This window comes from Balaenoptera acutorostrata, chromosome 6, assembly GCF_949987535.1.
Source record: "Balaenoptera acutorostrata chromosome 6, mBalAcu1.1, whole genome shotgun sequence".
NCBI lineage: Eukaryota > Metazoa > Chordata > Mammalia > Artiodactyla > Balaenopteridae > Balaenoptera > Balaenoptera acutorostrata.
The window spans coordinates 71,520,250-71,548,210 of record NC_080069.1 but is presented as its reverse complement, the minus strand read 5'-3'; the positions used below and the strand labels follow the sequence as shown (position 1 = coordinate 71,548,210).

At 38.1% G+C, this 27,961-nt stretch overlaps 1 protein-coding gene across 1 annotated transcript in view; it reads right to left on the bottom strand.

Annotated features, from left to right (window-relative positions):
• Window positions 1–366: 366 nt before the first annotated feature.
• Window positions 367–27,961, bottom strand: part of PUM3 (pumilio RNA binding family member 3) — a 40,334-nt gene continuing 12,739 nt past the window's right edge. Inside the window, exons 8-18 of the mRNA XM_007182220.2 lie at window positions 26,744–26,918; window positions 25,656–25,759; window positions 24,568–24,646; window positions 22,281–22,379; window positions 21,308–21,361; window positions 17,793–17,873; window positions 10,928–11,070; window positions 10,044–10,266; window positions 8,301–8,388; window positions 5,864–5,954; window positions 367–2,152 (exon numbers count right to left, since the gene is read on the bottom strand). Coding sequence (XP_007182282.2) covers window positions 2,020–2,152; window positions 5,864–5,954; window positions 8,301–8,388; window positions 10,044–10,266; window positions 10,928–11,070; window positions 17,793–17,873; window positions 21,308–21,361; window positions 22,281–22,379; window positions 24,568–24,646; window positions 25,656–25,759; window positions 26,744–26,918 — 1,270 coding nt within the window. The 3' untranslated portion in view covers window positions 367–2,019. The remainder of the gene's footprint in view (window positions 2,153–5,863; window positions 5,955–8,300; window positions 8,389–10,043; window positions 10,267–10,927; window positions 11,071–17,792; window positions 17,874–21,307; window positions 21,362–22,280; window positions 22,380–24,567; window positions 24,647–25,655; window positions 25,760–26,743; window positions 26,919–27,961) is intronic.

Sequence of the window (27,961 nt, the reverse complement as noted above, 5' to 3'; positions counted from 1 at the left end):
AGTCACACTAGATGGGTGGGACACACTGGAGCCATCGGGAAAGGGGTCGACCCCAGAATAACACGCGAGCCTTGACAGGCTGAAAAAAGAGGAAAATGCCTACTGGAGAAGAGTGTATGCAATTCTGATGGACAGTTTGAGAAAAATTAATTATAGGAATGTAGGAAAGTAAGCAAATAAAAATAAATGAGGCAATTTATTCATTCCGGGAAAAAAAAATGGTATAGGAAATGTCATGACAGCTGACTACTTCCTTCAGTATTTAACAACTGATGTCAACATAATCATATAAACTGAACACCAATTTATCAAAGATGATGCAATTCTACTGGGAAAATGGAAAGAAAAGAAGTACGGAGACAGTGGTGGTGAAGAGTCTTAATCTGTATTTTTCCATAACAGGAAGTTAAAAGAAAATGCCTAAAACAGATAGATTTTTTTTTTAACCCACAAAAATCATATATTTAAAAACTTAGCAGAGCTAAAAAGAACTGAAAGTCATTGCTTCTGGGGAGGACAAGGCAGGCGTGTGGAGGAGTGGGACAGAAGAAGGATTTCTGCTCTTGTTATATGCTTCATAATATTCTAACTTTCAAAACTACGGATGTTATTTTTTTAGTCTTATAGATGGAACAAACAGCAGAATTTCTGTCCCCCTCTCTTTCCAAATGGGCCCTTTATACGGAAAACAAACACGCAATATATCAGTCAAACAAAAGCAAGCTCTTCCCCATTGTCTCCCACCCCGCCCCCAGTTCCCCCAAGGGTCCCACCTCTACCCTTAGACCTGGCTGGGTAGGGGTTGGGGGAGGTGGGGTAGGGGGAGAATCCACACCAAAAGGGAATCACAGGCATCGGCTCTTTTGCTCCTGCAGGGTTCAATGCACCCGCAGGAGAGGGCAGCAGGTAACGTCCTGGCAGCTGGTGCGTTGGGAGTAGTCCTGGGACCCAGCGGTCTGGTAGGAAAGGCACAGCCGTTCTCCTGAGGTGTAACTGCAGTGACAGACCTGAGTGGGTGTCCTGTTACAGCAGGCTACTTAGAGAAAGCCCCAAAGCTCGGTTTCGAAAGCAGTCAGGTATTCATAGGCAGGGCTACATGAGCCTGGCTATGAATTCTTCCAAGGTCTACCAATCCTTCCAAGCTTTGTTGCTTGGAAGCCAAGTGTAGTTTTAAAATTCAAACATCCTACTTGTACTTAAATTCCAACTTCTGCACTGTTAACAAATTTGTGTATCCTTCTAACTCACACTCTGTAGGTCTCAACTACTTTAGGGAAAGTCCCAAGAGAGAAAGTCTCACTCCAAGGAGCTACTTACTTGGAAGGCCCAGTTTCAAAGACAGGAAGATTTTCCCTGTGACGATGACCTTAACACTGCTACCCACTATGATCCCCTAATTCATCCAGCACATTTCCCCCTACAAATCTTAACTTCCTGGAGTGGCTTGTTTCCAACAAAATCTAACATGGCACCCAATCCATAAGGCAGCTAGGAATGCAGCTGTCCTGGATGTAGAGTCTCCCCATCCCTGGACCCAACAAGCCCCAAGCCTTCCTGAAGTTCAGTTCAAAACCACTGACTGCCACCTCACTGCTCCCACCAAGGACTCCCCGTGGCTCTTCTTTACCACATCCTGCCTTCCTCTGAAGCAGGAAGCTCTCAGGTTCCTCCTCCTCCATGAAGCCCTCTCAGACTACTGTTCACTGAAGATGTCTTCTCCCCTGAATCAATGCACGCAACTACTTTATATAAATTTGGTTGGTCCCACTGCGTATGACTGTTAATTAAACCTTTTACATTGTGATTTGCTTACTATTCAACAAGATAAAAGAGAAGGCTGAGATTTTTTTCTTAAAAAGGCCATTTTTAGACATCATTTTATAAATAGATTCTTATACAAAGAAGAAACACATATACAGAGCACCCAAATTACCAGTAAGACAGACCCTAGCCCTTCTTTTCTGTACTGGGAAAACAGAAGAGGAAAAATGACTCCAACTTGTTCTTAACTGTTTCTACCTAGGCAGTCAGTTTTTCAAGTAGCATTTCTATTCCTTTGCTGGTGTTTTTGTTTTTTTCCAATGTGGGAATAAGGCTTTTCAATCCAGATTTGACTTTATTTGCAACATCTTGATCAGAGCTCTGGAGAAGGCTGAAGAGAGAAGACAAAAATTAACAAACAAAAAATTAAATTTCATAAAAAACCCTTAGATTGTCTGCAAATACTACCTTCGCACACAGTACAAAAAATTCATTGACTTGTGAGACAAGTTGTGTAACTATAAATACTTTTTTTTCCCCATTCATCAGATGAATGATGGGGGCTAGTAGCCTGTATTCTAAGACCACATAATTGGTCCTGCTTTCACTTTGTCTTAGGACGAACACCCTGCCTTAGAATTGTTTACTACATTTATTCTACCTTTCCTTCTCCACTTAGTAAAGCTCAGGAGCAAAAGGACCCTGTGCTTTATTTATCTCACGGCACCACGTACACAGAGCAGACAGGCAAGAAATGCTCACTGAGTGACTGAATTAACATGCGTGAATAGGTGTACACGAGGAAAGGTGGGGGGCATGAAAGATAAGCAGTTAATGAATGGCCTTCTTCCCAAACTCTATTGCCAAAACATTGAGTGAAGGGGTAAAGAGCTTTACCTTGGAGCTTAACTGCCCAGATTTGAAACCTGCCTCTGCCACTCAGTAACTATACAACCGAGAGCACGCTATTTAAATTCTCAAAGACTCAGTTTCCTGGCCTGCGGAATGGGAACAAAAGAACCCGCCTTCTTCACAGGGCTGTGTTTTGAGGCTCACGTGATCCCGTATCTGAAGCACCTAGCCAGAGCCTGGCTCCTAGTTAACCACTCGATCAGTGTGAGTCATTCAACAAAATGAGGTCAGCTCTGCTCTCTGAGACCTTGCTGGCGTACTTTATCACAGGTGAGCAGAGCTCTGCAGACTGGCAACAAGGAGGCCCCTTTCTCTAAATAGGGGCCAAGTCACAGGCACTCAACCACCAAACCCCAGGGCCGAATTTCCTATTCTCCCCCAACTTCCTCATGACCACGTTTAAATGCTGACCACTGAAACACAACCCAGAAAGAAATCACTTGGCATGTTTGAAAGACCCTGGTCCCAATAATTTCCATCATGTCCACAGAGAGGAGGACATGCTTGTGGAAGACAAGCAACAAGTATTGCTTGCCACCTGCAAAGCTGAAAAGTAAAGTGCCCTCTCAATAGACTTGTGACTCATAGGTGTTCTTATTTTATAAACCTTGGCTAAACACACAGTCACACAGTGCATAATAGTGATACAAGTTAATATTTACTGAACACACGCATTAGACATAATGCTAAGCATTATGTATGCATCATCCCATTTAGTTTTCATAACAACCTAGGATTATTATTAATCTCCTTTTACATCCAAGAAAATTAAGGCTCAGAAAAGCTGAATAATTTGCCCAAGGCCACACAGTGAGCTGGGACTGGAACCCAGGCAGTCTGTCTAGAGCTCATGCATTTAAATGCTAGAGAATTATGCTTCCCTGAGTTATTTTTCAGACTGCATACAAGGCTGATTTTTTCACCCAGAATGACACTTTGTCACTTACTCTAAAAAAGATTCAGCAAAACAAACAAACAAAAACAAACACGCACACACACACATACTGCACGAGTTTTAAAGAAAAATATAAACAAGGAAAGAATTTTGCCAAACAAGCACATGACAATATTCTAAAGCCAAATAAAAATAATTATTATATTAATCAATTATTAATTTATCACCAGTTTCACTTCCCTTTAGAACCTCAGATACTTCATGTTCAGATATTTCATATTCCCGTTTTAAGGAGTATTCCATAATAAACCTACAGTATCCTTCTCATGTTTGAAACCCACCCAAGGGGAGCTCTGATTGATGAGCAATCTTTAAAAATTAATTATGTTGAGGATTTTTGCATCTATGTTCATCAGTGATATTGGCCTGTAGTTTTATTTTTTTGTGACATCTTTGTCTGGTTTTGGTATCAGGCTGATGGTGGCCTCGTAGGATGACTTTGCAAGTGTTCCTCCCTCTGCTACATTTTGGAAGAGTTTGAGAAGGATAGGTGTTAGCTCTTCTCTAAATGTTTTATAGAATTTGCCTGTGAAGCCATCTGGTCCTGGACTTTTGTTTGTTGGAAGATTTTTAATCACAGTCTCAATTTCAGTGCTTGTGACTGGTCTGTTTATATTTTCTATTTCTTCCTGGTTCTGTGGCACATATACAGTGGAATATTACTCAGCCATAAAAAGAAACGAAATTGAGTTATTTGTAGTGAGGTGGATGGACCTAGAGTCTGTCATTCAGACTGAAGTACTGAAGTAAGTCAGAAAGAGAAAAGCAAATACCGTACGCTAACACATATACATGGAATCTAAAAAAAAAAAAAACTGCTTCTGATAAACCTAGGGGCAGGACAGGAATAAAGATGCAGACGTAGAGAATGGACTTGAGGACATGGGGAGGGAGAAGGGTAAGCTGGGACAAAGTGAGAGAGTGGCATTGACATATATACACTACCAAATATAAAATAGATAGCTAGTGGGAAGCAGCTGCATAGCACAGGGAGATCAGCTCGGTGCTTTGTGACCACCTAGAGGGGTGGGAGAGGGAGGGTGGGAGGGAGATGCAAGAGGGAAGGGATATGGGGATATATGTATACATATAGCTGTATAACAAAGTGAATCAGCAACTATACTCCAATAAAGATGTTAAAAAAAAAATTAATTTTACGGCATTGCCAGAATTTTTAGTTAATTGAGTGTAATGAAAGAATGTGTCAGTAGGTGTTAACATTCCAAATGCCCAATAAAGAAATTCATGTCAAAAAAGTTCATGTTTCAGCTAATGGACTCTGGCTGTTCAACATCAACTGGAAAATTAGCTAATTTTAATGAGAAATAAACTAGTGATCTGTATCACCCATATATTTGGAGATACTGATATACCTAAAAATAATGAATGCCCATTTGGAATGTACGCATTTGTGAGTATATGTGTACCAAATCAAAATATATATTGAAGAAATGCCTACAACATTTATAAAGATATACAAATTAAATTGCATAGTAACTTGCATGTGAAATACTGTGGGAAATTCAAGCTGAGACTGGTAACTGTTTTTCCAAATCTCGATAACACAGCAGGGTGAAAAAAATCAACAGTGATTACTTCAAAACAACACACAAATCTATTTTAAAATGAATATCCTTAATAAAAGGGTTTTATCTGGGAATAGAATACATGGAAATTTCAATGACCTGTAAATTATAAACTCAACCTATGTCCAAACAACAATATACAAGTTAAGCATATGTCTCAATTTACAAATCATCAGTTTTCTATCATTTTAATTAGAAACAAAGATTAATTAGCATGTAGACTTTAATAGCAAATGCTTCTCGAATCCTTTTAGAATAGTTGAAAACAAAGTCAGTAAAGTCAGTCACGATTTGAAAAACAACTCTGTCAGTTTTTACAGGAACAAAACTAATCCATTAAAAAAGAATACAAGTAAACTTTGGTCAAAACCATAAATGTGGTGAAACAATCAAATGATGCCTTGTGAATGCCATATTTTATGATGCTTGCCATCCAAAAGAGGGCATATGAAGAAAACTGTAAGGACTGATGGAAAGAGTTACATTTGCTCTCTAATACACTTGTGTAGACCAAGAGTAACTGACAGGAATGCTGGACTATTGGAAACAGACATGAGAACTGAGAAGTGTGTGTGAAGGAAGCATGTTCTGCGCTCACGGGCACTGAGGACGAGGGCCCTGAGCAGAAAAAGGCACACGTTCTACATACCTAGAAAGAATAATGGCTCCTCGATTGACACTAGCCCAGGACTTCAGGTTATTCATACCAACAAGCTCCACGAGTGTTTTTGCAAAACAACCTGTAAAATAAACTTAATGAACATCATATACCAAGATTTAAACTCCCAATCTCTCTCTCTACTACCCTTAAAGCTGGAAACATGTTTTAATGAGAAAGCTAATAAAGAGGTCTCACCCAGTATCACTTAACACTAAAAATTCTAGCTCAGCTTTATGTAATACGTTTTTAATACAGCCATTTCTCTCAACTCTGACCCAAATCCTCAGCTATGTTTAGCAGTAATTACTCAAGAGAAACAATGACTTCTTATAAAATGCTCGCTTGGTCATGTTTGCATTTCTTTGTACTATTTAATGATTTAACCCTGACCTGAAAATTATTCAGGAAGTAAATGTTTGACAGCAGCACCTCGTGTTTGGTTAAAATCAAGTTTCCCCTCAAGGAAAACGCTCACTCAGAAGGCGCCGTGAACACAATTAACAGTCAGATGACCATTCGGGCGGACACCTGGCAATTTCTCTCTACAATACTAAACATTCGTTCACCCATCAAAAATACGATTCATCTGTTGTGATTATAGCACATCTGATTCCCAGGGTCTCAGAGTGTGTTATCTTATTCACTGTGCCATCTAAGTGTTAACTAACTCTTGGACAAAGGAGAAGTTCTGAAGACTAGGATCTGGTACAGATGGAGGTGGGGACTACCTATCTTAAAGGCAAACATCTTGGGTAGGTAGCACGTAAAATTCAAAGATAGCCAAATATGAGGAGCCTCTAAAAGCCAAGAGGCCTGTGACTATTTTACTCTTCGTGGCACATGCTCAAGAGGGACAGAAATCAGCTGGTGAGGCAGACAATGTTTTCCAAAGGTGACCACAACAATATCTCCTGTCTGTGTACGCTTCTAGAATAGTGCCACTCCCTCATCTAAAGGTGGAACTGATGTCTTCTCCTTTCGAACTGGGTGGGCCTTTGTGACTGACTTAATCAAGAGAGTACAGTACAACTGCCCTTAAATAACTTCTGAGGCTAAATCATGAAAGTACCATGCACCTACTTTGTCCTCCTAAAACTCAACCACTATATTGTGAGGAAACCCAACAGCCTAGGGAGAGGAACCAAGGCTGCTGGACTTAGCCACTGCCAGCCATTGTGAAAGTGGATAATCCAACCCCAAGCCAAGCAGCCCCAGATGACTCAGAGTAGAGCTTCTGAGCTCCACCAAACACCGACCAAATGACTGTTGTTTTGAAAACTAAGTTTTGAGGTGGCTTGTTACACAGCAACAGATAACCAAGACAGCTAGCCACTCATTTGGTGCTACATGAAAATGACAAATACATCAAGTTCAAACAGATGTGTTTTAGGGTTGCCAGGGCAATTTAAATAAGGAGAAAAGTCACTAGAAAATTGCTTGGATTTTAAAAGCAAGACAACTTTTCTCACATAAACTCAGCTCAACTATGCACCAACTTTTTAATAATAAAGAGATAATTCAATACATTATTTTTTCTTCAAAATTTATTACCAGAAGCTTCCTGTTTTATAAAAAATTTACAGTGAGGAACAGGCCCAAGTCTCTGTTCTTAAAGGTAGAGTGAGAAGTGACAGTTCTACTACTATACTGACTGCCTCACTAGCCATTAGAACTGCAACTTGCCTCAAGACATAAATTCATGATCTGTCACTTTTTTCAGACACAGTAATAGAAAGCCCAACCTGTTTTAACTCAGTGGGAGGAAGCCTCTTTAGTGGCTAAAATACCAGATGGAGTTTGAATTTAGAAAGAGAAGGTCTGGTCAAAGACAGGACTGAGAGGGGAATGATATGCAAATTTTCACTCATCAATAAATAAAAGATGCTGTCCTCCTCTTGAGAGCTGAGTTTCTACAGAGCAGCTGTAAGGTTTATGAAAAACCAGGAAGTGCCAAGGACTGGCTTGCTCTTTGGTCATATATATTTCAATGCCAAATAGGCACCAGTTCAAAATTCTCTGATGAGGATAATTTTCTTCTGCTTATCCTTTCCTCAAAACTAAAGATAAATATGCTTTTCAATTGCGATGATGATACTCACAAACCGGCCCTCCTACTCTGCTCTCACCATCCTCAAAGAATAAAACGGCATTTTAGAACGCTGGACAAGCCCGTTTTGAAGTCTGAAGTAGCAGAGGAGGGAAGAGAGAAAGGGGGGGAGGGTGGGAAAGGGAAAGAAAATGAAAGGATTCTAGGGGACAAATTTCCAGGGGGAAAAAGCATTATTTGCAACCACTAAATCATTTCTTACTCACAAACTCAACAGACTTTCATTTGAACTTAAATGGCCGGCATAAAGTTCAGGGATGCCAGACATTACTGAAATTCCACATCCAATACAAGAAAAGGTCAAGTTGCACAGCCTACCTTCTCGTCCACTTTCTTTCATCTTTTTATCTTGCTCTATTAACCACTTCAGCACTAGATGTCCTGCAGGATGTTCTGCAACGTGAAGCTGTGAGGGGTCAAGAACATATTAATTAAAAAGCTGTTTTCATCCACTCTATATCACCACATACGGATAAAGTCTCAGGCGAGTTGAAAGTTCCAAAAGGCTTAAGAGGTCTTTACCTACAATGACTACTACACCTGGAGGGACGAGAGATCTACTCCAACCCTGACTGAAATGAAGATGGTTATTCAGGATAACGTGGCCACTGAGGCAGCTCACATTCAGCTTCGTGAGCTCCAGTTTGAACAGCTCTACCACCAGGCTCATCTTAAGATCACGCTAACCACTTTCCAGACTGTCATACGCCATTCTGAGGAGCAAAGAAACCGATGGGACAGAACACTACAGCAGAAACATTAAAACCTAATGCTGAATGGTGTTTAAATCATCGTTTAAGGTGATGCCCGAGGAGCACTACCTGATGAGCAGGCCAAGAAAGCATCGTTCAGCTTAATCTCACTCCTTTCCAAGGGCCATACCGACTGTTCGCACAGAGACCCCCTAGGATCTCTCCTTGTCCAGCACGGGAGACAACAGGCCCTGTGTCCTTACAGAGGGACTCTCATTACACAGGCATCGTCCCAATTTGTTAACAGGATCTGCTCTGTGAGGGCAGGAGCCAGGGCGTCTCTAAGATCCATGGCCCATTTCTTTCCCCATCTCCTGTGTCAGAAAACAGTGGGCTCCCCATCCATGTGGGTCCATCAGGAGCTCACAACCCAGTGCGGGGCGAGGGCCGGGCAGGATCTGGCTTCCGCCTTCCTCTTCCCTTTGCTCACTGATTTCCAGCCCCCTGAGCCTCCTGTTCTCAAACATGCCGAGCTTCTTCCTTCCTCCAAGGCGGCTGCACATGCTCTTCTCTCTGCCTAGAATCTTCTTTCTTCACTCAGCTACCAGTCCTTTGGGTCTCAGCTTAGCTTTCACTGCCTCAGGAAGTCCTCCTAGGACAGGCTGGCTCCCATTTGTACATAATCCCATAGAACCTGGCGTTTTCCTTCACAGCACGTATCTCTATTCTACAATAAATAATCATTTGTGTGCATATTTATTTAAGTATTGTGTTTCCCCAAATGGTATTCTCTTTTTTGGGGGTGGGGGGGTGTTGACCACTGCCTAGCACATATCCAGTGCATGAACCAAGAAACTTAAGATACAAGGCAGAATAACACAAGGCCCAAATAACATAGGCAGGAGCTATCAGAAAGAGCAAAGACTTTCTGAGAGGGAATTAAGGAAGACTTCACGGAGAAGGATTCCGAGGACCTGGAAGGATTAATAAGGCTTTCTACAGGAAGAGCGTAGGAAAATGGAAACATAAGCAGCACTTGAGGTTGACAAAAGAAGTACATACAAATGAAAGAAGTGCAAAAGTCCACAGCAAATTCAAAACAAAATTAAGAACACAGAATATGCTGGAAAGACAGCCTGGGTCAATCATGGACAGCATTAAGAGGATTTTGTTTTTCCTCTGCAGGTATGTGGAGTCATCAAAAGACAGTGAGTGTTAACAGCACTGTTTTGAATTCGCAATTTCCAAATGTACTGTGGGTATGAGGTGAGTTCATTATCACTAAAATTCTCTTTATAGCAATGTTCCCAGTGATTGGAGTTTTTGCAGCCACTGTGGCTTTCCCACCTGTCTCATGATAGCACAGTACCTCTCCATCCTTGCCACCAGGATGCAGCTCTGCCGCTGCCAAACTGGCGACGGCATTCATGGCGGGCTGCACGTCTCCAATGGCAGCTCCCAGGATGTCAGCCACAAGCACACACGCAGACTTATCCAGCACCACCTCTTGAGCATGTCCTTGCAGGTAGCTTAGCAAAGCTGGAGAAATGGATTCTAAGAGCTCTCGTTGGCGGATCTCTGTATCTTTCTTACTGTGGTAACATGTTGAAAGAAGAATTAAGGCAAAATAAATAGCAAAGAAAATATGGTGTTTTATTATCACAGAAATCTCTAAGGGCTTATAACAGTTTGTGCCACACTCTGTTGTCTAATTTCTGTTGTGCACGTAGATGAGCAGTTTGAGGGCTGGATATCTGTCTTTCATCTTTGTGTCCCCAGGATCTGAACAGTGCCTGGCACAGAACGAGCACTCAATAATTGAAGCTTGCCTTGTGTAATACAAAAAAAAAAAATCTCAAACCAACCCCAAACCAAATAACGACAATAACAAAATATCTGACAACACATGTTTAGACTACTTCATGGATTCCGCTCCCTAGCGTACTTGATTAAGTGGTACCAGTTGCTTTAAACATAAAGCAAAACACACACCTGAGCGCCTACTATGTGCTGGGCCTCAGAGGCATTCTTTTGGCATGATGCTTTCATTTCCTTTTCAGGATTAAAAACTTTAAGAATCTGCCAAAACTACAGGCTTAAAAGTGGAATTCACCTTTGGAGTTATAGAGAGGGAGGGAGCATGAGAGGTGTACACATGTGAGTAGATTTATGGACGCACATGCCACTCAAAACGAATGAACAATCAGAGCACAGGAATAAAGGGCCCAAGCCCTTTATTCTACTGTCCCTCACCTGTGTGCGTTACCGTCTCCTTTCTGCAGAACTTCAATGATCTCTCTTACCGTGTGTGCAGGATCTCTGGGGCTTAGTAAATACAACAGGACCTTCCTTCCATATTTGTCATTTACTATGTTAGGCAAGGAATTAATAAGTTCCTGTAAAATTATAGAAACAAAAAGTGAACCTATATGCTTAAAATAAACTATGATTGGAATCTGAATGGTAAAGAAGGATACATAACTTTTCCCCAACGTACTTAATGAAAAATGTACAGCTAGTTCTGAAGTCGTCTCATTAAAGCACAAAGAAATTTACACTCGGAATACAGAACTGCCTCTCTACTGGGACTAGCATTACTGAACAATCCATTTATATTTAACTGACCAAGCTCAAGGACTTGAAAAATATATATCTAAAGGAGTTATCTCATTCATTGTAACCAACATTTCTTAGGCCACTATTACTAGGGACATTGCTTGCTGGGGCCACTGAGCAGATACAGTTAATTTGCAGCTGCACTTAAATCCAGCAGCAGCATTGATGACGACCATTCTTATTAGAATTTCCCTAATGAGATGTATGTGAAGGGAGATAAAGAAACTCTGTTAAATAGAACAAGTGGATAAAGGCTTTTAAAGTTAGGTTACTTACTCATGGCAAATGAAGGCTGTTTAAGTATCACATCGAAAACAAAAAGACGGGGGAGGGAAATAAATGCAGAAAGAGTCCATGGAGCAGTTACAAATAATTGCATTCTATGACATTTCCAATCAACTTAACAAGAACAGTAACCTCCTTTTCTAGTTGTTTGATTAAGGAACAAAGGCAATGTCATCCCCACCCCAACTGAGCTCCTGTGTAGATTTGGTGATATTTGCAAAGACAGAAAAGTCACTGTTTAAAAATTCGTTTATCCTACGTATTCAACAGAAAAATCATTAGTCTTTCCCTCTCTAACATTCCTATTTCTTATAACAAACCTATTATTCAAAGCCATGTGTGTCTGAACACCAGAGATTCTTCAGAACTGGCTGGGGTCACAGAAAGAATTCAGTCCAACCACCCAGCTTTACAGGATGAGGGACCCAGAAAGGGGGGAGGTGACCTGCAGGAGGACGTGACCGTGTCAGTGAAAGGGCTCTCACTAGCTCTGGTCCTCTGACTTCAACTCTAGTCTCTTTCAAAGAAAACATACACCCCATTCTTAAGGAAAGGAATTCTCCAGGAGATGATATACTCAGATCTGCTATTCTCTTAAGTGCCTACTGATTACAACGAGATTAGTAATTTCAGTGCAGGAAAAAAAAAAAAAAAGCTAGAAAATAGGTGCAACAGATCTAACCACCTCAAAATCAATATAAATTTTAACCACTCAGAAAAAATGACTTAAAATTTCAGTACTAAAGGAGAAGACAGAAAAAAAATGTACATCACTTCATGGGGATGGGAGCTCTTTTGCAATTTCAAGGTAAACATGACCCAAAGTAGACCCAACATATGCATTTTTGAAAAAAGAGGCATTTAGTGCCACAAATATGGGCTACTTTTAGTGTGGCTTTATTTAAGGTTTAACCAACTCATAAAAGAAGATAAATGCTTTAATCAGTTTAAAGAAGAGACTGAGAATGATACATAGCTTAGGGCAATTTGTACAATCATTAAAAAACCTCCACAACTTTGCTGTCCTTAAAAAACCCTCTCGGGTATTTATACCTTTAAAACAATTGCTTTAAAAAAAAAAGGGGGGGGGGGAGTATGCAGTGAAGAACTATGAATGGCTGCTATTTATTTTTAATTAACTTTTTTTTTCTTGGTCTAGGAGGAAAAGGGGTGGCATGAAGCCAGCAATGTAGTCTTCAATGTACTTGATCTTCTCTGTGGGTTCTACACTTAAGGACTAGTGCATCGTACCTCGCTTGGGCAGAAATGGTTTCACCTTAACACAAGATGCATATAAAATCCATGCAAAAATACTACTCAAGGACTAGTGCCCAAATTCACTGAACTTTTACTACCTTTCAGTATGTAATTAAGGAATTTTAGAATCTACACTTAGGTTGGTCTAAGATTCTTAAAAGAGTGCAACGTTTATAAACTAACAATCATATGAAACTAAAAAATGTTTACTTAAAAATGTGATATCATTTAATTCTCCCCCAACTCCCCTGTATTCCTGGTTTCCTACCATCAAAAACATTCTCTTGGAAAAAATAAAACAGTATGAGTGATGCTATTTTATGGAGTACTAATTCATTTCTCTTTAACCTGGGTCACACACAGAGGAGAGAAATTTCTAGATGATCACCTGGAGAACACTGAGTGTCAAAACACATAGAGATAGAGAAAAGGCAGCTACAGAGCAGTTGATTTGTGCTGAATTTGGTCTCTGGGTTCAAGCTGTGTAGCCTTTAGAAAATCCTTTAACCTCTCTATACATCAATTCCCTTATCTGCAAAAGGAAATGATACACCTGCCTGACCTGTGGGCCACTACCAGGAGCAAATCAGAAAATTCACTCTGTAAACTGCAAACTGCTATAAAGTAATTATCTTCATATGAAAAACACCCATCAATATACAGCATCTTTAACTACGGAGATTAAATAAAGTGACGGAGTCATGAGTTTGGCATCCTCAAAAGAGAAAGAACCCCAACGATGAAGTTTCAAACGTAAAGGTTTTCAATTCACTTTCCCTCTTACTTAGAGAAAATCACAAGAAGGACCACTGTTGTAATATCTTCCCCTTATGCTTTACTCTAAAGCAGGTATGTAAACAGAAGAAAAGTGCAGGAAGAACAAAAGATCTCCCTTGTGAAAATGTGTGGCCATTCTGACCTTATGTTGGACCCTTATCAGATTCTTTGGCATTCTTGTTTTGCCAACCCTCTTTTAAAAGGGAAAGGTAAAGGTCAAAATGAAAGGTGCACACTGGAAGTAAGGTTAGAGCACACATGCATTTTCAGTGGAAGAAAGAAATGCAAAGTGCAACATACATTACTGAGCACCATGCCCATCTGTGGTGCATGTTCCTCTATGGAAGGTTGTGTGTGAACAAAAAGAAACACAGGCTGACCTTAACCTTAAAGAGCTAAAATCTAGCAGAAGAGGCAAGAGGAACTCTTTAAAAGTTAAAAATAAAAATAAGAGATTTAAATAATGGATAAAAACAGAAGTGTAAAAAGGTTAAATCACCGGCAGTGACTGAAGCCTCTTGAGTATTTTGTTTTAAAAAATGCGGTGATTTTATACAAAAGTCTAACTTTTTGGCTGCACTCAAAAAATTGGGATGAGGTTATTAAACGTACAGAGTTTTGGTTTTGCAAGATGAAAAAGTTCTGGAGATTGGTTGTACAACAATGTGACTACACCTAATACCACTTAACCATATACTTAAAAATGGCTAAGATGGTAAATTTTATCACAATTAAAAAAGAAAAATAAATTGAAATATCTATCACCATGGGGCTCACACTCCCAGAGGCTGGAGCCAAGGGTGGCCACCGCCTTGGACAGGGCATGTGCATTCTAGTTCCCCCCGCCCCTCCCAACCTGGCCTGCCTCACTCATTTACCTGCCTGGTCAATGAATGTTTCTGAGTTTGTAAGCCCTGGGTCAGATCACAATTAACTGCTAAATGAATAGACGGCAAAGACAAAAATTATAAGAGCTGAGAGAACGGGGAGAGCAGGTCTGGCTGAGAGATCAGAGAACATTATCTGGAGATTGAATTGGAGCCTGGTCTTAAAGAGAAAAGGAGTGTTTGTTAGGCTATGATTTCAACCTGGCATTTCAGGAAATCCAGTTACTCTGAATAGAATGCTTAGCAACACTAAATTTTCTTGGCTATTTTTAAAAGCACTGCATAATGCAACAGGTTTTGTAGTGGCTGGGCGGGAAACACAGACACACGACTCTATATAACATATGGGCAGCATATCTGGCAACCCACAGTTCTGCTAAGTAAATGCGTTTGAGAAACGAGGAGACATAAAAGAATGCTTACAGAATTATCTGGAATAGCAAAAAATAATATGAATGTTTAAAGTTACAAATACTATAAACAACCTAAATGTCCATCAACAGAAAAAATGGAAAAATCAACTGTGGTATATTCATAGAGTGGAAAACTATTTGGCATTGAAAAATGAATGGTTTAGAACAGCGGTGGGTAAACCATGGCCTGTAGGTCAAATCTAACCAGCAGCCTTTTTTTGTACATCCTGTGAGCTAAGAATATATATATTTTTTTACATTTTAAAGTGTTGCTAAACAAAAAACAAAAAACAAAGCAAACAAGAATATGCGACAGAGACCATACACGACTCACAAACCCTAAAATAATTACTATCTGACCCTTTATTAAAAAAGCTTCCTGACCCTTGATGATGACTCACAAACATATGCCAAAAGGAAAAAGCAAGTTGCAGGAGAAAACACATCACTTATATAGAATCTGTAAACATGCAAAATAATACCATAAACATCTACATATAGCAAAAGGATAAGGGAATGCATGCAAATAATAAGCACCAATCCATCACAGCGGGGGTGGGGGGGCGGGTACAAGGATATGCAAAAAAAAAAAAAAAGTACACAAAGGGCTTGAACTTCAACTGTATTTGGCAAGTTTTACTTCTTCCTGCCCCATCAGGTGGGAGGCTGGGTGTTCACTGTTATGATTCTTTATATCTTCTGTATAGCATCTTAAAGATACTACACTTCAAAGTATGTATCAATATTCACTCTCAAAGAGCAACTGGCCAGTGCACTTACTTCCTTTTTAGAGGATCACTGCTGTCAAAGCAGTTGCATCATACCAACAATTCCAGGATCGGATTTTATAAGTATGTTTATTTTAGAAAGTAAAGTAAGTGGGAAACAATGTGTATCCATTTTGAAAGGTGAGGGCTCAACTGACCAGGCTGTGATTTCAACCTGACATTTGCAGGAATCTGGTTACCCTGAACAGAATGTTTTGCAACATTAAGCTTTCTTGGGTATTTTTAACAAGCACTGCATACTGCAACAGGTTTTGTGGTGGATGGCAGGGGAAAATGCAAGAGCAATTAGCATTCCATAATTTTATCACTGGCTACATAGTTTAATGATACACAAAACCCGTTGAGCATTTGTCAGCTAGAGGCAAGACATCAGCAAATGAGGCCATTCTCAGGGAAAGCTGCCCTAAGTATGAGAAAGTCACTAGGAATGTGGGTTAAACAGTTGTGGGAATCAAACTGATAAGCACAAGGAATTAAAACTGTTTCAACAGCGACTTTAAGTGGGATAAATCTTTGGAAAAAATTAATCTAGCAGACAATTGTGGCAAATCCTGAAGGAAGTTTGGTTTCTCTTAAAATCCATTTGGAACAGTTATGCAAATTTTAGTTGTCATGAAAATATTAAACAAAAGCAAGCTTTCAATAGCCCAGCCTGTTTCCATTTTCATGAAACAACTTTATTCATTAGCTAATCTATGGCCTCACATTTCTGTCACTGGAATGAAAAACAATCATTATTGATTGGAGTCAAAAGGGTAATAAAGTCACAAGGAACATGTCAAAATACTCAGTTTGTAACATCAAAGACCTGCCAACTTGTTTCTTCCCACAATCCTATCCCAAAGAAAATCATCACAATCTTAAAACAGTCAAGGGGAAAGCTGGAAAATGACAGCAAGGGCATGAGAAATTCACACACTGGGACCTACAGCTGGCATCTGAGAAAACAAATCTCCTATCCCTTCACTAGTTGGGACATTTTTCCTAATCACCCAGCTCTAACTGGCCCAGATAGGCTACAAAGAGGCCACAGCACCACCACAGGCCAACAGGTAAATTCTCTATCTGAACATCAATATGCTTCTCCCTGCAGGTGGTGTGGAAGTCGCTTTTGTCACTAAGATTTCTGCAAGGGCCCCATCCATGTGTACCAACTTTCAAATGAATAATCTGTGTCTATACAGGTTATGTGCTTTTTAAAACATTTCCAGGTTCGGTCCCTGCTACCAATGCTGCAATTTCTTACGCCTTCCCCTGAAACCTCTATCATACACCTAACACAACTTGCATGCTAGAAATAAAGGAAGGAAAAATAAAACAGGATCACAGAATCTCAAGTCAGAAATGGGGCAGTCATTGCAGAATGAAGAAAATTATTTCATAATATAGTTTTTACTTGGGTGGAGTTTTTATAAGAGAACAGCTCAGTTTTTCTGAAGGCAAATTTAGGGTGAAGTAAACCGCATTCAATTATTACCACTTTACGGTCATTATACCAGGCTAAAAAGCTAAAATGAAAAAAGGAAGCTAGTATTCTAATTTTAGTTAAAATTTTTAATCTAACTCTACACCAGCTTTCATGAAGTCTCTAAGAAGCCATCACAATTGAGTGAACTTCATCAGTTTTTCTTCTCCAGTTCAAGTCAGGACAGATGTATTGATAAGCTATGCAGAGCTAGTTTCTCCAAAGGGAGAGAAAAAAAGGTCATGGATAGCTTCTGCCTGGGGGGACATGAGTTCTTGAATAACTGAAGAATTACTATGAAAATAAATTTCCGATCAAATCTAAACACTGCATCGCTAATTTTTCTTTTAGTATGTTACATGGTCTAAAAAGTCACATTACCCTAATTTAAGCAGTCTTTTACATATTTAAAGCAACATTAATTAGTAATAATCAAGTAACAGGATTATGGTTTGTACGGGAATAAAGCACCCCCCAAAATAGGCTTAAGGCAACTAAAAAATAAGAAATACTGGCAGAAAGTATTTACACACTTCAAAGTCTTTACACATCTACGTGTGAAATCAAACTTACACATTCACAAATGATGTATCAATTTAACTTAAATTGAAGACTATGTGAATTACTTACTGATATGATTATCTGCCTCACAAGCTTAGTATCATCAATACAGTCAAATGCCGCCAATAAAACCAAGTGGGAGTATTGTCCCTGTGGGAATTGAAAGCCAGTAAAGGTTAAAAAAATACACAGATTCTCCCTTTTCTTCCACCTAAAGAGTTACGTTAAAAGGTTAACACCCTGACAACGTATCCAGCATAATATAACGGAGATGGATAAAAGTCATTCAAAGAAATGTGCTCTTGTATCAGGACCTAGTTAATTATATTCTAGGTTGAGTAAGAAAAAGACAGAAACAGATAAGCACATTCTTCAATGTTAAATAGCTGAGACTCATTTTTTTAAACTAATCAGAATATAACACCTCTCAAAAATAGGTATCCTGTTAAAGAATAGCTACTTGAAAATTAAACTCAAAGAAAATTACAGTGACAAGTGGGGAAAAAAAAACTAGAGTATTGCAATCATGAAAAAGAAAATATATAAACTCAGATATAATTATATACACAAAATATACATAATACACATACACAGAAAATCCTGGAAGGAAAAACACTGTCACCACTGGGTTGAAGGATTACAAATAATTTTTCATTTTCTTTGGTATACTGTACAATTTCTTTAAAATAATCCTATATAATTAAAATAGAAACACTAAAAAAAAAGAACTAGAAGAATATACTTATATAGTGAATATGAGAATAAGATAAAAACAACTGCTTTCAAAAAGTAGAGCAGCATGAGATCATACAAATATACATTAGGACTTTCACAATCATTACTATTGAAATAATAGAATTTTTTCCATGATGCTGATATTGTTCCAAGATTTAAAGAACTTCTACTTTATGTTAAAAAAAAAAAGTTTTCAAAGGTTGAGGCATATTCCTTTTAAGTATCCCAGATGATGAGATAAATCTTTTTTTACTTTAAGAGGGATTTGACTTTTGCTACCAGCCAACACTCATTCAGAGCCAGATCCGATGAATATGGCAGGAATAACATCTCAACTAGAAACAAATTGGAGAAAAACAACAAAGGTCTAACATCTTTACTATATATAAGACCAACAATCAACTAAAAATGGGCTAAGAACATGAAGAATCAGTTCACAAAGAGAAGTACAAATGGCTTTAAGCATATGAAATAATGCTCATTAATTAAGGGCTATAATTAAAACAATGAAATACTATATCCCACCTGTCCTATACACAAAAGTGAAAGCCCTTGATAATATACTAATTCAGCAAAGGTTTGGGGAAAGGCAGGCACACTTTTATGTTGCTGATGAGAATGTAAAGTGGTTCAACCTCTTTAAGGGCAACTGACAACAACACTAAAAATTTAAAATGCATGTACTTTCTGATCCAGCAATTGTAGTTCTAGGGAGGTATCTTACAGACATGCTTCCACATACGAACAAAGGATATGCCCTGGAGAATTATTTGAAATAAAAAACTAGAAACTAACGTGTCCGATAGTAGGGACTGGTTAAATGAACTATGGAAGTCATATAATAAAATATCATAAAGTCATTAACAAGAGAGAGGTAGACAGATGAATATATATTGAAATAAAATGACCCCTGAGATGAATTAAATGAAGCAAACAAAGTAGAGAATGTTGTGCATATAGTACACAACCACGGGTTTCTGGTTTTTTAAGTCCCACACACGGAAACACACCCAAGCGTAAAATATCTCAGGGTGAATACAGAAGGTGGAACAGAATTTAAGTGAGAAATAGACAATTCTACAATTATACTTGGAAGTTTGAATTCACTTCCCCAGCAACTGATAGAACTAGACAATGATAAATAAAATCAGTAAAAACATCCATGATCTGAAAACACTACAAACCATTTTGATCTAACTGACGTTTATAGAGGATGACACTCACATATTCTTTTCAAGACATTAACATAGACCATACATTGGTCCATAAAATAAGTCATTATAAATTTCAAAAGACTGAAATAATACAGAGTATATCAAGAAATCCCTAATATTTGGAAATTAAATACTTCCAAATAACCCATAGACCAAATCCATGGGTTGTATTAGTTTATCTCACCCCTTTAGAAGCAACTCCTTGAGATAAAAAAGACATTGAATTGTTAATTTGCTAACATCGCAATACCTTGTGGGGATGAGGTTCTCCAAAAAATTTACTGTTGATGTAACCAAATTGTATAATTAAAACAATCTAATTTTATTACAAAAGAGTGTCTTTTACTATTAATACCTTTCAGAACGTTTTTTTCCGATGTTATTTTATTTTTATATTTTTATTTTATGTTGGACTATAGTTGATTTACAATGTTGTATGTTTCAGGTGTATAGCAAAGTGATTGAGTCATACATATACATATATCCATCTTTTTTTCAGAATCTCTTCCCATCTAGATTATTACAGAATATTAAGTAGAGTTCCCTGTGCTATACAGTAGGTCCTTGTTGATTATCCACTCTATATAGTAGTGTGTATATGTTAATCCCAAATCCTAGTTTATCCCTCCCTTCCACCTAATAGAAATTTCTATTAACATTCTATTTTCACTCATTTCTAATTTAAAATATTCAAACTAAAATGTTATACAAAAAGATTTACTTAATGATGAATTATGAATCATAAAATTTTCTCATACTCTGAAAACCCCTCACTAGAGAGCCTCTTATTTTGTTACAGGCAAGTTAGCTACCTTCTACGTGGTTTTATACTCTCTTCCTAGTCTTGAATCCTACAGAAGACAACAGATATGTATACAATCACAGAACACCAGTTTATCTGAATTTGAATTAGCATTTACTATATCAAGTATTCACTAGATGCCAGTAGTTCTTATTGGATTTTTCAGAGGGAAAAGTTGTTGATATCACTAACTTTAGTTCATCTGTAAATGAGACGCTATAAAACATAATATATAAAACAGTTCAAAAATTGAAAACTAATGCTTACTACTACATATATTTTAGAATTATTATGGAAAACTATTTAGTATTTAAATACACAGAAATACTATTTTTTGAGGCAACTAATCCTTCAGAAAAAACACTTTTTATATCCTCCAATTTCATTAGAAAAGCTGTTATAGCATCTCCAAAAAAGATTCCAAAGAATTATAAAAGTTAACTAAAATTTTCTTTGACCACACTACAAATTTAATCTAAGGAAAAAAAAGAGACAAGTTTCACTTTCTGTTATGTTTTGGTGGTAATGAAAATTGGTAACAAGTTTCTGAAGTGCAATTTACCTAGAGACTAAATATCAGGTCTTCAAAACTTATCTAATAAAAATGGAAAATTGCCACAGTACAATGTTAAATGAAAAGAGGAGAAATTCATTTTGTGTAAATTTAATAATATATAAAAAGACATGCATATGCATAAAAATAGATTATAACAAAATGAAACAACAAATAATTTTCTTGGTAATTTTCTGAACTCTTCAAATTTCCTATAATAGATATAAATACATTTTATTGTTAAAAATAGTTAAAAGAAATATGTAGTTTTTATACTTACATTAGCCACCTTTTCAACATAAGTCTTCATTGTTTTCACAATCACTTTCCTGTCCTTAAAAAAGAAAAACTGTCTCAATGAACTTATAGCTACAGGTTTAGTTATAGATTAGCTATAGATTAAGGTATTTCATAGTTAAAAATTTTATATAATATTAAACTTTCATTGGAGTGGCATACTTTTCATTAGTGAAAATAGTTATTGAACCAGAACCAAAAAATGCAATACACTATAAGAAGTCCTCTCAGAGCTATTATAATCTTAGACTTCTATGTGACAATCCATTGAGACATAAATATGGAACCATAAAATTATTAGTTGGAAGGCAAATCTAGCGAAACTACCTCCTTTTATACTAAGAACTGAGATCCCTCTTCCAATGTCTGAACTGTCTTCAAATGCATAAAAGTCTAGCATACAGATGGCATTCAATACATTACTTGTTGAGGAGAAATTAAATTTGTATTAAAAAGTGGACGAAAGAAAAAAAGTGGACAAAATACAACTGTCTTTTAAAGGCAGAATTATACCAATCAAGGAAATGAGGATCATTTCTGTTAAGCTTCTATAATTAATATGGATCTTTACCTTTTCCCTCAAAGTACTTAAGAACCATGGGAGCAAATGCACAGCTGCTCATTTTCTTCTCTTTCCTCTCCCTCTCCCACAACAAGATCATTCAATGAGGAATCAAAGAGGCTGACAGGTACCAAAACTTTTATAAACTTAAGCCTAACATAAATAGTGTGTTTACTTGCTTGACACACCCCTCCCCATACAAGACAACCCAAGGTTTTCAAACTTTAAGAAGACTCCAGTAGAGAAGAAACAAAAGACTCACAGGGGAGCCAGTTTCTGTGAGGCCTTGAGGCACAACTTTGCAAAGATAACATTGCTGTGCGCAAGAGGGCAAAACCCCAAGGAGACCGAGAAAGTCTAAGGAGGGGCAAGTCAAGCCCTGAGTGCCGCTTACCTTGGGCGTGCCGTGCCACAGGCAGTGCATGGCCACTCTGGCGCCATCGCGTGTGTGCGCCAGGTATACCACTGCCTCTCGGATGGCTTCAATCATTTCCTGGGGAATGAATGCAGTTCAGGGCTTTGGTTTACTCTTTCTTGTTGCTTTTTCACAATCTGCCTACTAAGGAGCATTTATGCACAGAGAATGAAAGGCAGAAAGTATCGGTAGCAAACAATTTAATGTTTAATTTTGTGGACAGGCATAACATCCATACACCCTCTTCCTGGAAACATTCTTTTCCATCAAGAGCAGTAAGTACTGCTGGCAGGCAATTTCTATTAAAATCCCTGAGTTTTACCAATGTCTGTTCAAAAAAGTATGTATACAGTTGACCCCTGAGGGCAATTTGAACCAGGCGGGTCCACTTATACGCGGATTTTTTTCAGTAAATATGTACTATAGCACTACACCATCTGAAGGTGGGTAAATCCGCAATCAGAACTGCTGATGGGGAGGGCTGATTATAGGCGGATTTTCCACTGAGGGGGACGGGAGTGTCGGCACCCCAACCTCGTGTTGTTGTAGGGTCAACTGTTTACGTACAGTATATTCTGAAGGACTTCTCAAGGGAAAAAAAAAAATCTAAGAGTTGGCTGTGGGAAAAAGGGAGTTTTTAATAAAAAAGCCAGATAAAATAAATAAAATGTTCTTCCCTAAAAGAGTCATGTATATAACAAGCAGAAAACCAAAACACTAATTTTGTCTGAAAAAGTTTTTCTTTTTTAATTTATCACTGGATTACCTCTGGAAATCATATTAATAATTCACCATAAAGACACTTAAATAACATTTTTCTAAGAAATATTTATCCCTACATTAACGTTTAGACTAGGCCTTCACTAGGCCTTTACTCAATGACCTTTAAGTAAAAACCCAATCATTAATTTATTACAAGGTAATTTTAGCTTATTTTTAATCTTTATTCCTTATTTTCAATGTATGTAATTTCGTAATTATATTTGGAAGTCTAGCATATAGGACATAAGTGAGTTCTGCCAGCTAACAGCTGCGGGGCCACTTTAGTCCATTCCCAATTTATATTAAATAAATACAAAGTCTCCTGCCAGGAAGGAGAAAAGTGGCCTATTTTTATCAATAAGGAACAGCAATTTCACCCTGAACTATCTCACAATCCTTTTCCAGGATAAATCTCAAGAACATAGCTTTCAGCTTACATACCTGAACTTATGAATCTCTTCAAAGCTATCCAGTTGGGGAGTTAAACATATATTCCAATTATGCTTCCTTTACCTCCAAAAGTTTTTTTTTTTTTTAAAAAGTCTCTCTATTGAAAATGCCCCTGGGGCCACAAAGACCTGTCTGATTATTTTATATTCACACTAAGTTCCCAATGATTTTTTGCTATTACTAAGACACATTCAACATTAAAAAGATAAAGACTTTCCACTACGGAATATATTCAAACGATCATTTTCTCAGTTCTGAAAATGAAGTCCTGCCTCAGTAGATCCAGAACTGTGAGATACTGCGCTGTGCCAGAACAAGAGAGAAATCCCCCGAAGAGAATCAGCAGCTGCTGTGGTCACTGAGCCACATGCTTAGGTAGGTGGCTACTCTTGGAAAACTATTTTGCATGTCAATTTGGAGAGGGTCAAAATTCCTATGAATGTTTAATCTGGCGTATTTGTTAAAAAGACGCGAGTCTCGTTACTTGGTTATCGCTTATTATTAGAATGAGAACAAATGGATGATGAGTTCACAGTATGATGAGGCAAGCAAAATTCAGGGGACTAAAATGAATTCTCATCTATATTCCCATAACTGACTTGAAGGGCAGTGCAATTAACCTTCACTCTCATGTAAGGTCCAGTTTTTCACGGTTCACTTAGTTTTACCTAAGTGTCCTCCCGTAACCTTTTAACACCAATATAATTTTTTTTTTTGTATCAATACAGGTGAATTTCAAACTCCCTGAATGCTGAATATTCCTCCATGTTAGTTAATTTTCTGATTAGGGTAAGCTAGAGGATGCTCTCTGGATTATAATTAAAATATAAAAATTCAATGAAATTGATAACATTATGGTCAATTCTACTGTCTTTCTGGCAAAAATCTAAGTGGAATTAGTAGACTTCTTCAAAGGGAGTTTAGCGCATTATCTTTTCTAAATAAGGAAACAATTCTTTAAAATTTTCAAAAGCCAATATACATCAAAGCAGTATTCCACATTTTTTACACAGCTCTACATGTTTCAGTTTAAAACCTAAAACCAAGAACTTACTGATCTCAGCTTCGGGGGTGCATAGGTAAAAAAGTCCAAGAATACTTTATGTACCAGTGAGTGCTTAATCACAGCTTCTCTGAAAACAGAAAAAAAGAAGAAAAAAAAAGTCAGAAATGGCACCACAATAATACCGAGATAGGTAACCTCGGTCACCCTAAAATAATCAAAACAAGTGAAATGGTTTCAGCAAATGTCATTTGTCATAAAATAAATCATATCTTTAGCAATACTAAGACTAAAAAAAAAAAAAAAAAAACTTTTAGACCTATTAAAATATTTATAGGTCTTGGTTGCCATCTACAACCAAGACCAGAGTACAAGTTTCTAGTATCTAATCAGCAAATATGAAATTATCATTCAAAATACACTCAACTTTCTTAAATAAGGACATCTATATTCTTTTACACAACAGTGGACATGTGATTAGAAATCCACATGTCGACTATTTTTTAATGGCTATTTTCTTTCTGTCAAGCCTCCTTTATAATGTGTCAGTTTCATAAAATCATTTTAGCAGTTAAATCCTAAATAGATCAAAACAGTATCAGCAGTTGCAACAACACCTAATTGATCCGAGCCTCCTAGTGTGACACTTGGTGAATTCAGGTGTGCAGTGGAGGCTAATGATCGGGCACCAAAGACTTCAAGTTCACACGCAGTATCCACGTAGACGGCAAAAACATGTTGTTCTTAATGGCAAGGCACTGTTCTGAGCACGCTGGAAATATGAGCCCATTTAATCTTCATAAAACGCTATGAAATATATACTATTATTATCGTAATTTTACAGATATGGAAACTGAGGCACGGAGAAGTTAAGTTGCCCAAGGTCACACAGTTAGCAACTGAGAGAGGCACCAGGATTCACACCCAGGAAGTCTTGTCCCAGACGTAATGCCCCGACCACTCCACTGTGGTACAAATTCCAAGAAGGCCAAATGCATGGGCTTTTAAGTCTCACAATCCAATTTAAATAACAGACTATAATTGGGAAACTATCCACCTTTTCTCTGCAAAGGCTATATAAAACTTTCCTCCTTCAAATGCCATTTGTTAAGAAAAAAAAAAAACCCCAGCTTCCTTACTTTTGGGCCATTGGAGTTAGAATCTGTTTCATTTCATCCATGATAAGCTCTAGTTTTTCTGGCTGTACTTTTAATACTTTGTCCAGAGTTGGGTGATCTGCTGACTGCAACAGAAGAAAAATCAAACCCCTCTAAATTTAATCAAGTTTCTTCAACTTCAGAACAAAGAAAATCAATTATTGTCATTTTACATAAACTTAAATTTTTAGATTTGCCATATTTACATAACAAAAGCCCCGCTGTAGATACACTCACAGGGTAATTCTTGATTATCTAATTCTCATTCTATACACCCACCATCGTACTTCCAGAGCCAAGCTAAATAACCAACCAGCCAGTTCATACTCGCCAAGCACCTAGCATGTGCCTAATCATAAGATCAAGTAGTCAGTTAACAAATTCTTGCCACCATGTTTTGTAATTAGCTGGATATTCCTATAGTGACTGTGACAAAGGAAACAGAGCACTAAGTTCAACCCAGGAGCTGACACTGACTAGCAGAAGGAACCCAGGAATCAATCCATCTCCCTTGAGATACATATGTGTATTTGTGTCCTAAAGTCTGAAATTGATCCTTTAACTGTTCTACTCCCATTACTAGCCTTGTACTAAATCCAAGGTTGGGTCTCGCTACTCTGCTTCCTCTCTGCATATGACCCGGGGAAGGGTAATCCACAAACATGAGGAAACATGGGAGAAGGCAGCAACAGGGAGCTCGAGGCCCTTCAACCAGAGCTGGTTAGGGGGTGTTTACAGAGCTTCACTGACTATTAAGAATCTTCTTCCTTGGTCTATCTGACTGCAGAAACAGAAGTACCAAAGCATTACACACAGTACTTGGGAAGGAGTAACAAAAGTAGTTTTAATTTATAGGGGATTTAAAGATTGTGCTCTGGGAGAAAGAAATGTAAGTATGATCACTTGCTTACTACACCAGAGACAAAATAATCCAAGAGGATAAAGGCTATGAGGTAGTCTCTTAAAGGAACAACCAAAGTAAAAATACATTCTGAAAACAGGGCATTGGAAGGTAAGGAACAGCACACAGAGAAAGTAAAATCTCTAGGCAAGATGTCTTGAAATGTCACCTTGTAAAGCTGAAATGTGTTCCCATAGAGCTCTTCTGTCAGCATGTTCCTCTGCTCCAAGATGGCTTTATCATTGTAGGCGTACTCCACGATGGCGGACGCTTCCGCATGCCGCAGCATCTTCCTCACGTGACCTTTAAAGCTTCTCATTATCTCTGTAATCTGTGCTTTATTCCTAAACCCAGCGTGACCGTGGGAAAAGAGAAGCGACAGAAGGAGAAAGCTGGGTGGCAACAAAACATGACACACTTCTCCTGAGACCAGCTCGTCATTGTATGTGGAGGTGGCTAACATAGAGAAATGCTACGAGAAGGGAAATCAAATTGCCTTGTATTTCTACCTTGTATTTCTTTCTTTTCTTTTTCTGTTTTTTTTCTTTTTTTTGGCTGCGCTGCATGGCTTGCAGGATCTTAGTTCCCCAGCCAGGGCTTGAACCTGGGCCCTCAACAATGAAACTGCGCACTGGACCGCCAGGGAATTCCCTCTACCTTGCATTTCTAAGTGACTCGGGGGCCAGCCTGCCTAGGTTTGAAAAGACCTAGGGTCTTACCAGCTGAAAGACCCTGAGCAAGGTATTTCACCGCTCTGTGACTCAGCTTCTTTAGTCATAAAATAGAAAGAATAAGGTTGATGTGAGGATAAGTGAGTTAAGATGCACTGAGAACTGTAACCAGCACATAGTAAGTGCTCAATAAATGTCAGTTCCCATTAGTAAATTGTTCAGCTTAAAAAAAGTGGGGTAGAAGGAGAAAAGGAGAAGGTAAAAGTCAAACATGCAGGATAATATGAATAAACCATACTCCAGGATTCTCTTTTAAAACAGGACTTAATCACAAGTATTTCTATTCTATCCTAAAATAATCAAGCGGCCAGTAATTCTAGTCAGGAATAGTTTTTGAAAATTTGTCAGCTGTACTTTTTTGTTGTTGGTTAGCATATTTTGGCCCATTATTATACTTGAGACAGCAAGACAAGTATCAATTCCACCTAGTTTAGGAAATCCTCCCATCTTGACATTTCCTAACCCACTAACCCTGCTTCTGAGCCTACTCACCTGCCCCTCTCATCACTCCATCTTCTAAATAACTGGTGACTAATTTAAAGTTCATTATAACCATTTCTCTTCTTCCAGGGCTTCAAGATACACTCGTAAGAACAATGAAGACAATACCATCATTTTACATTAATTTTAATAACATTAATTTTTTAAGACCACAC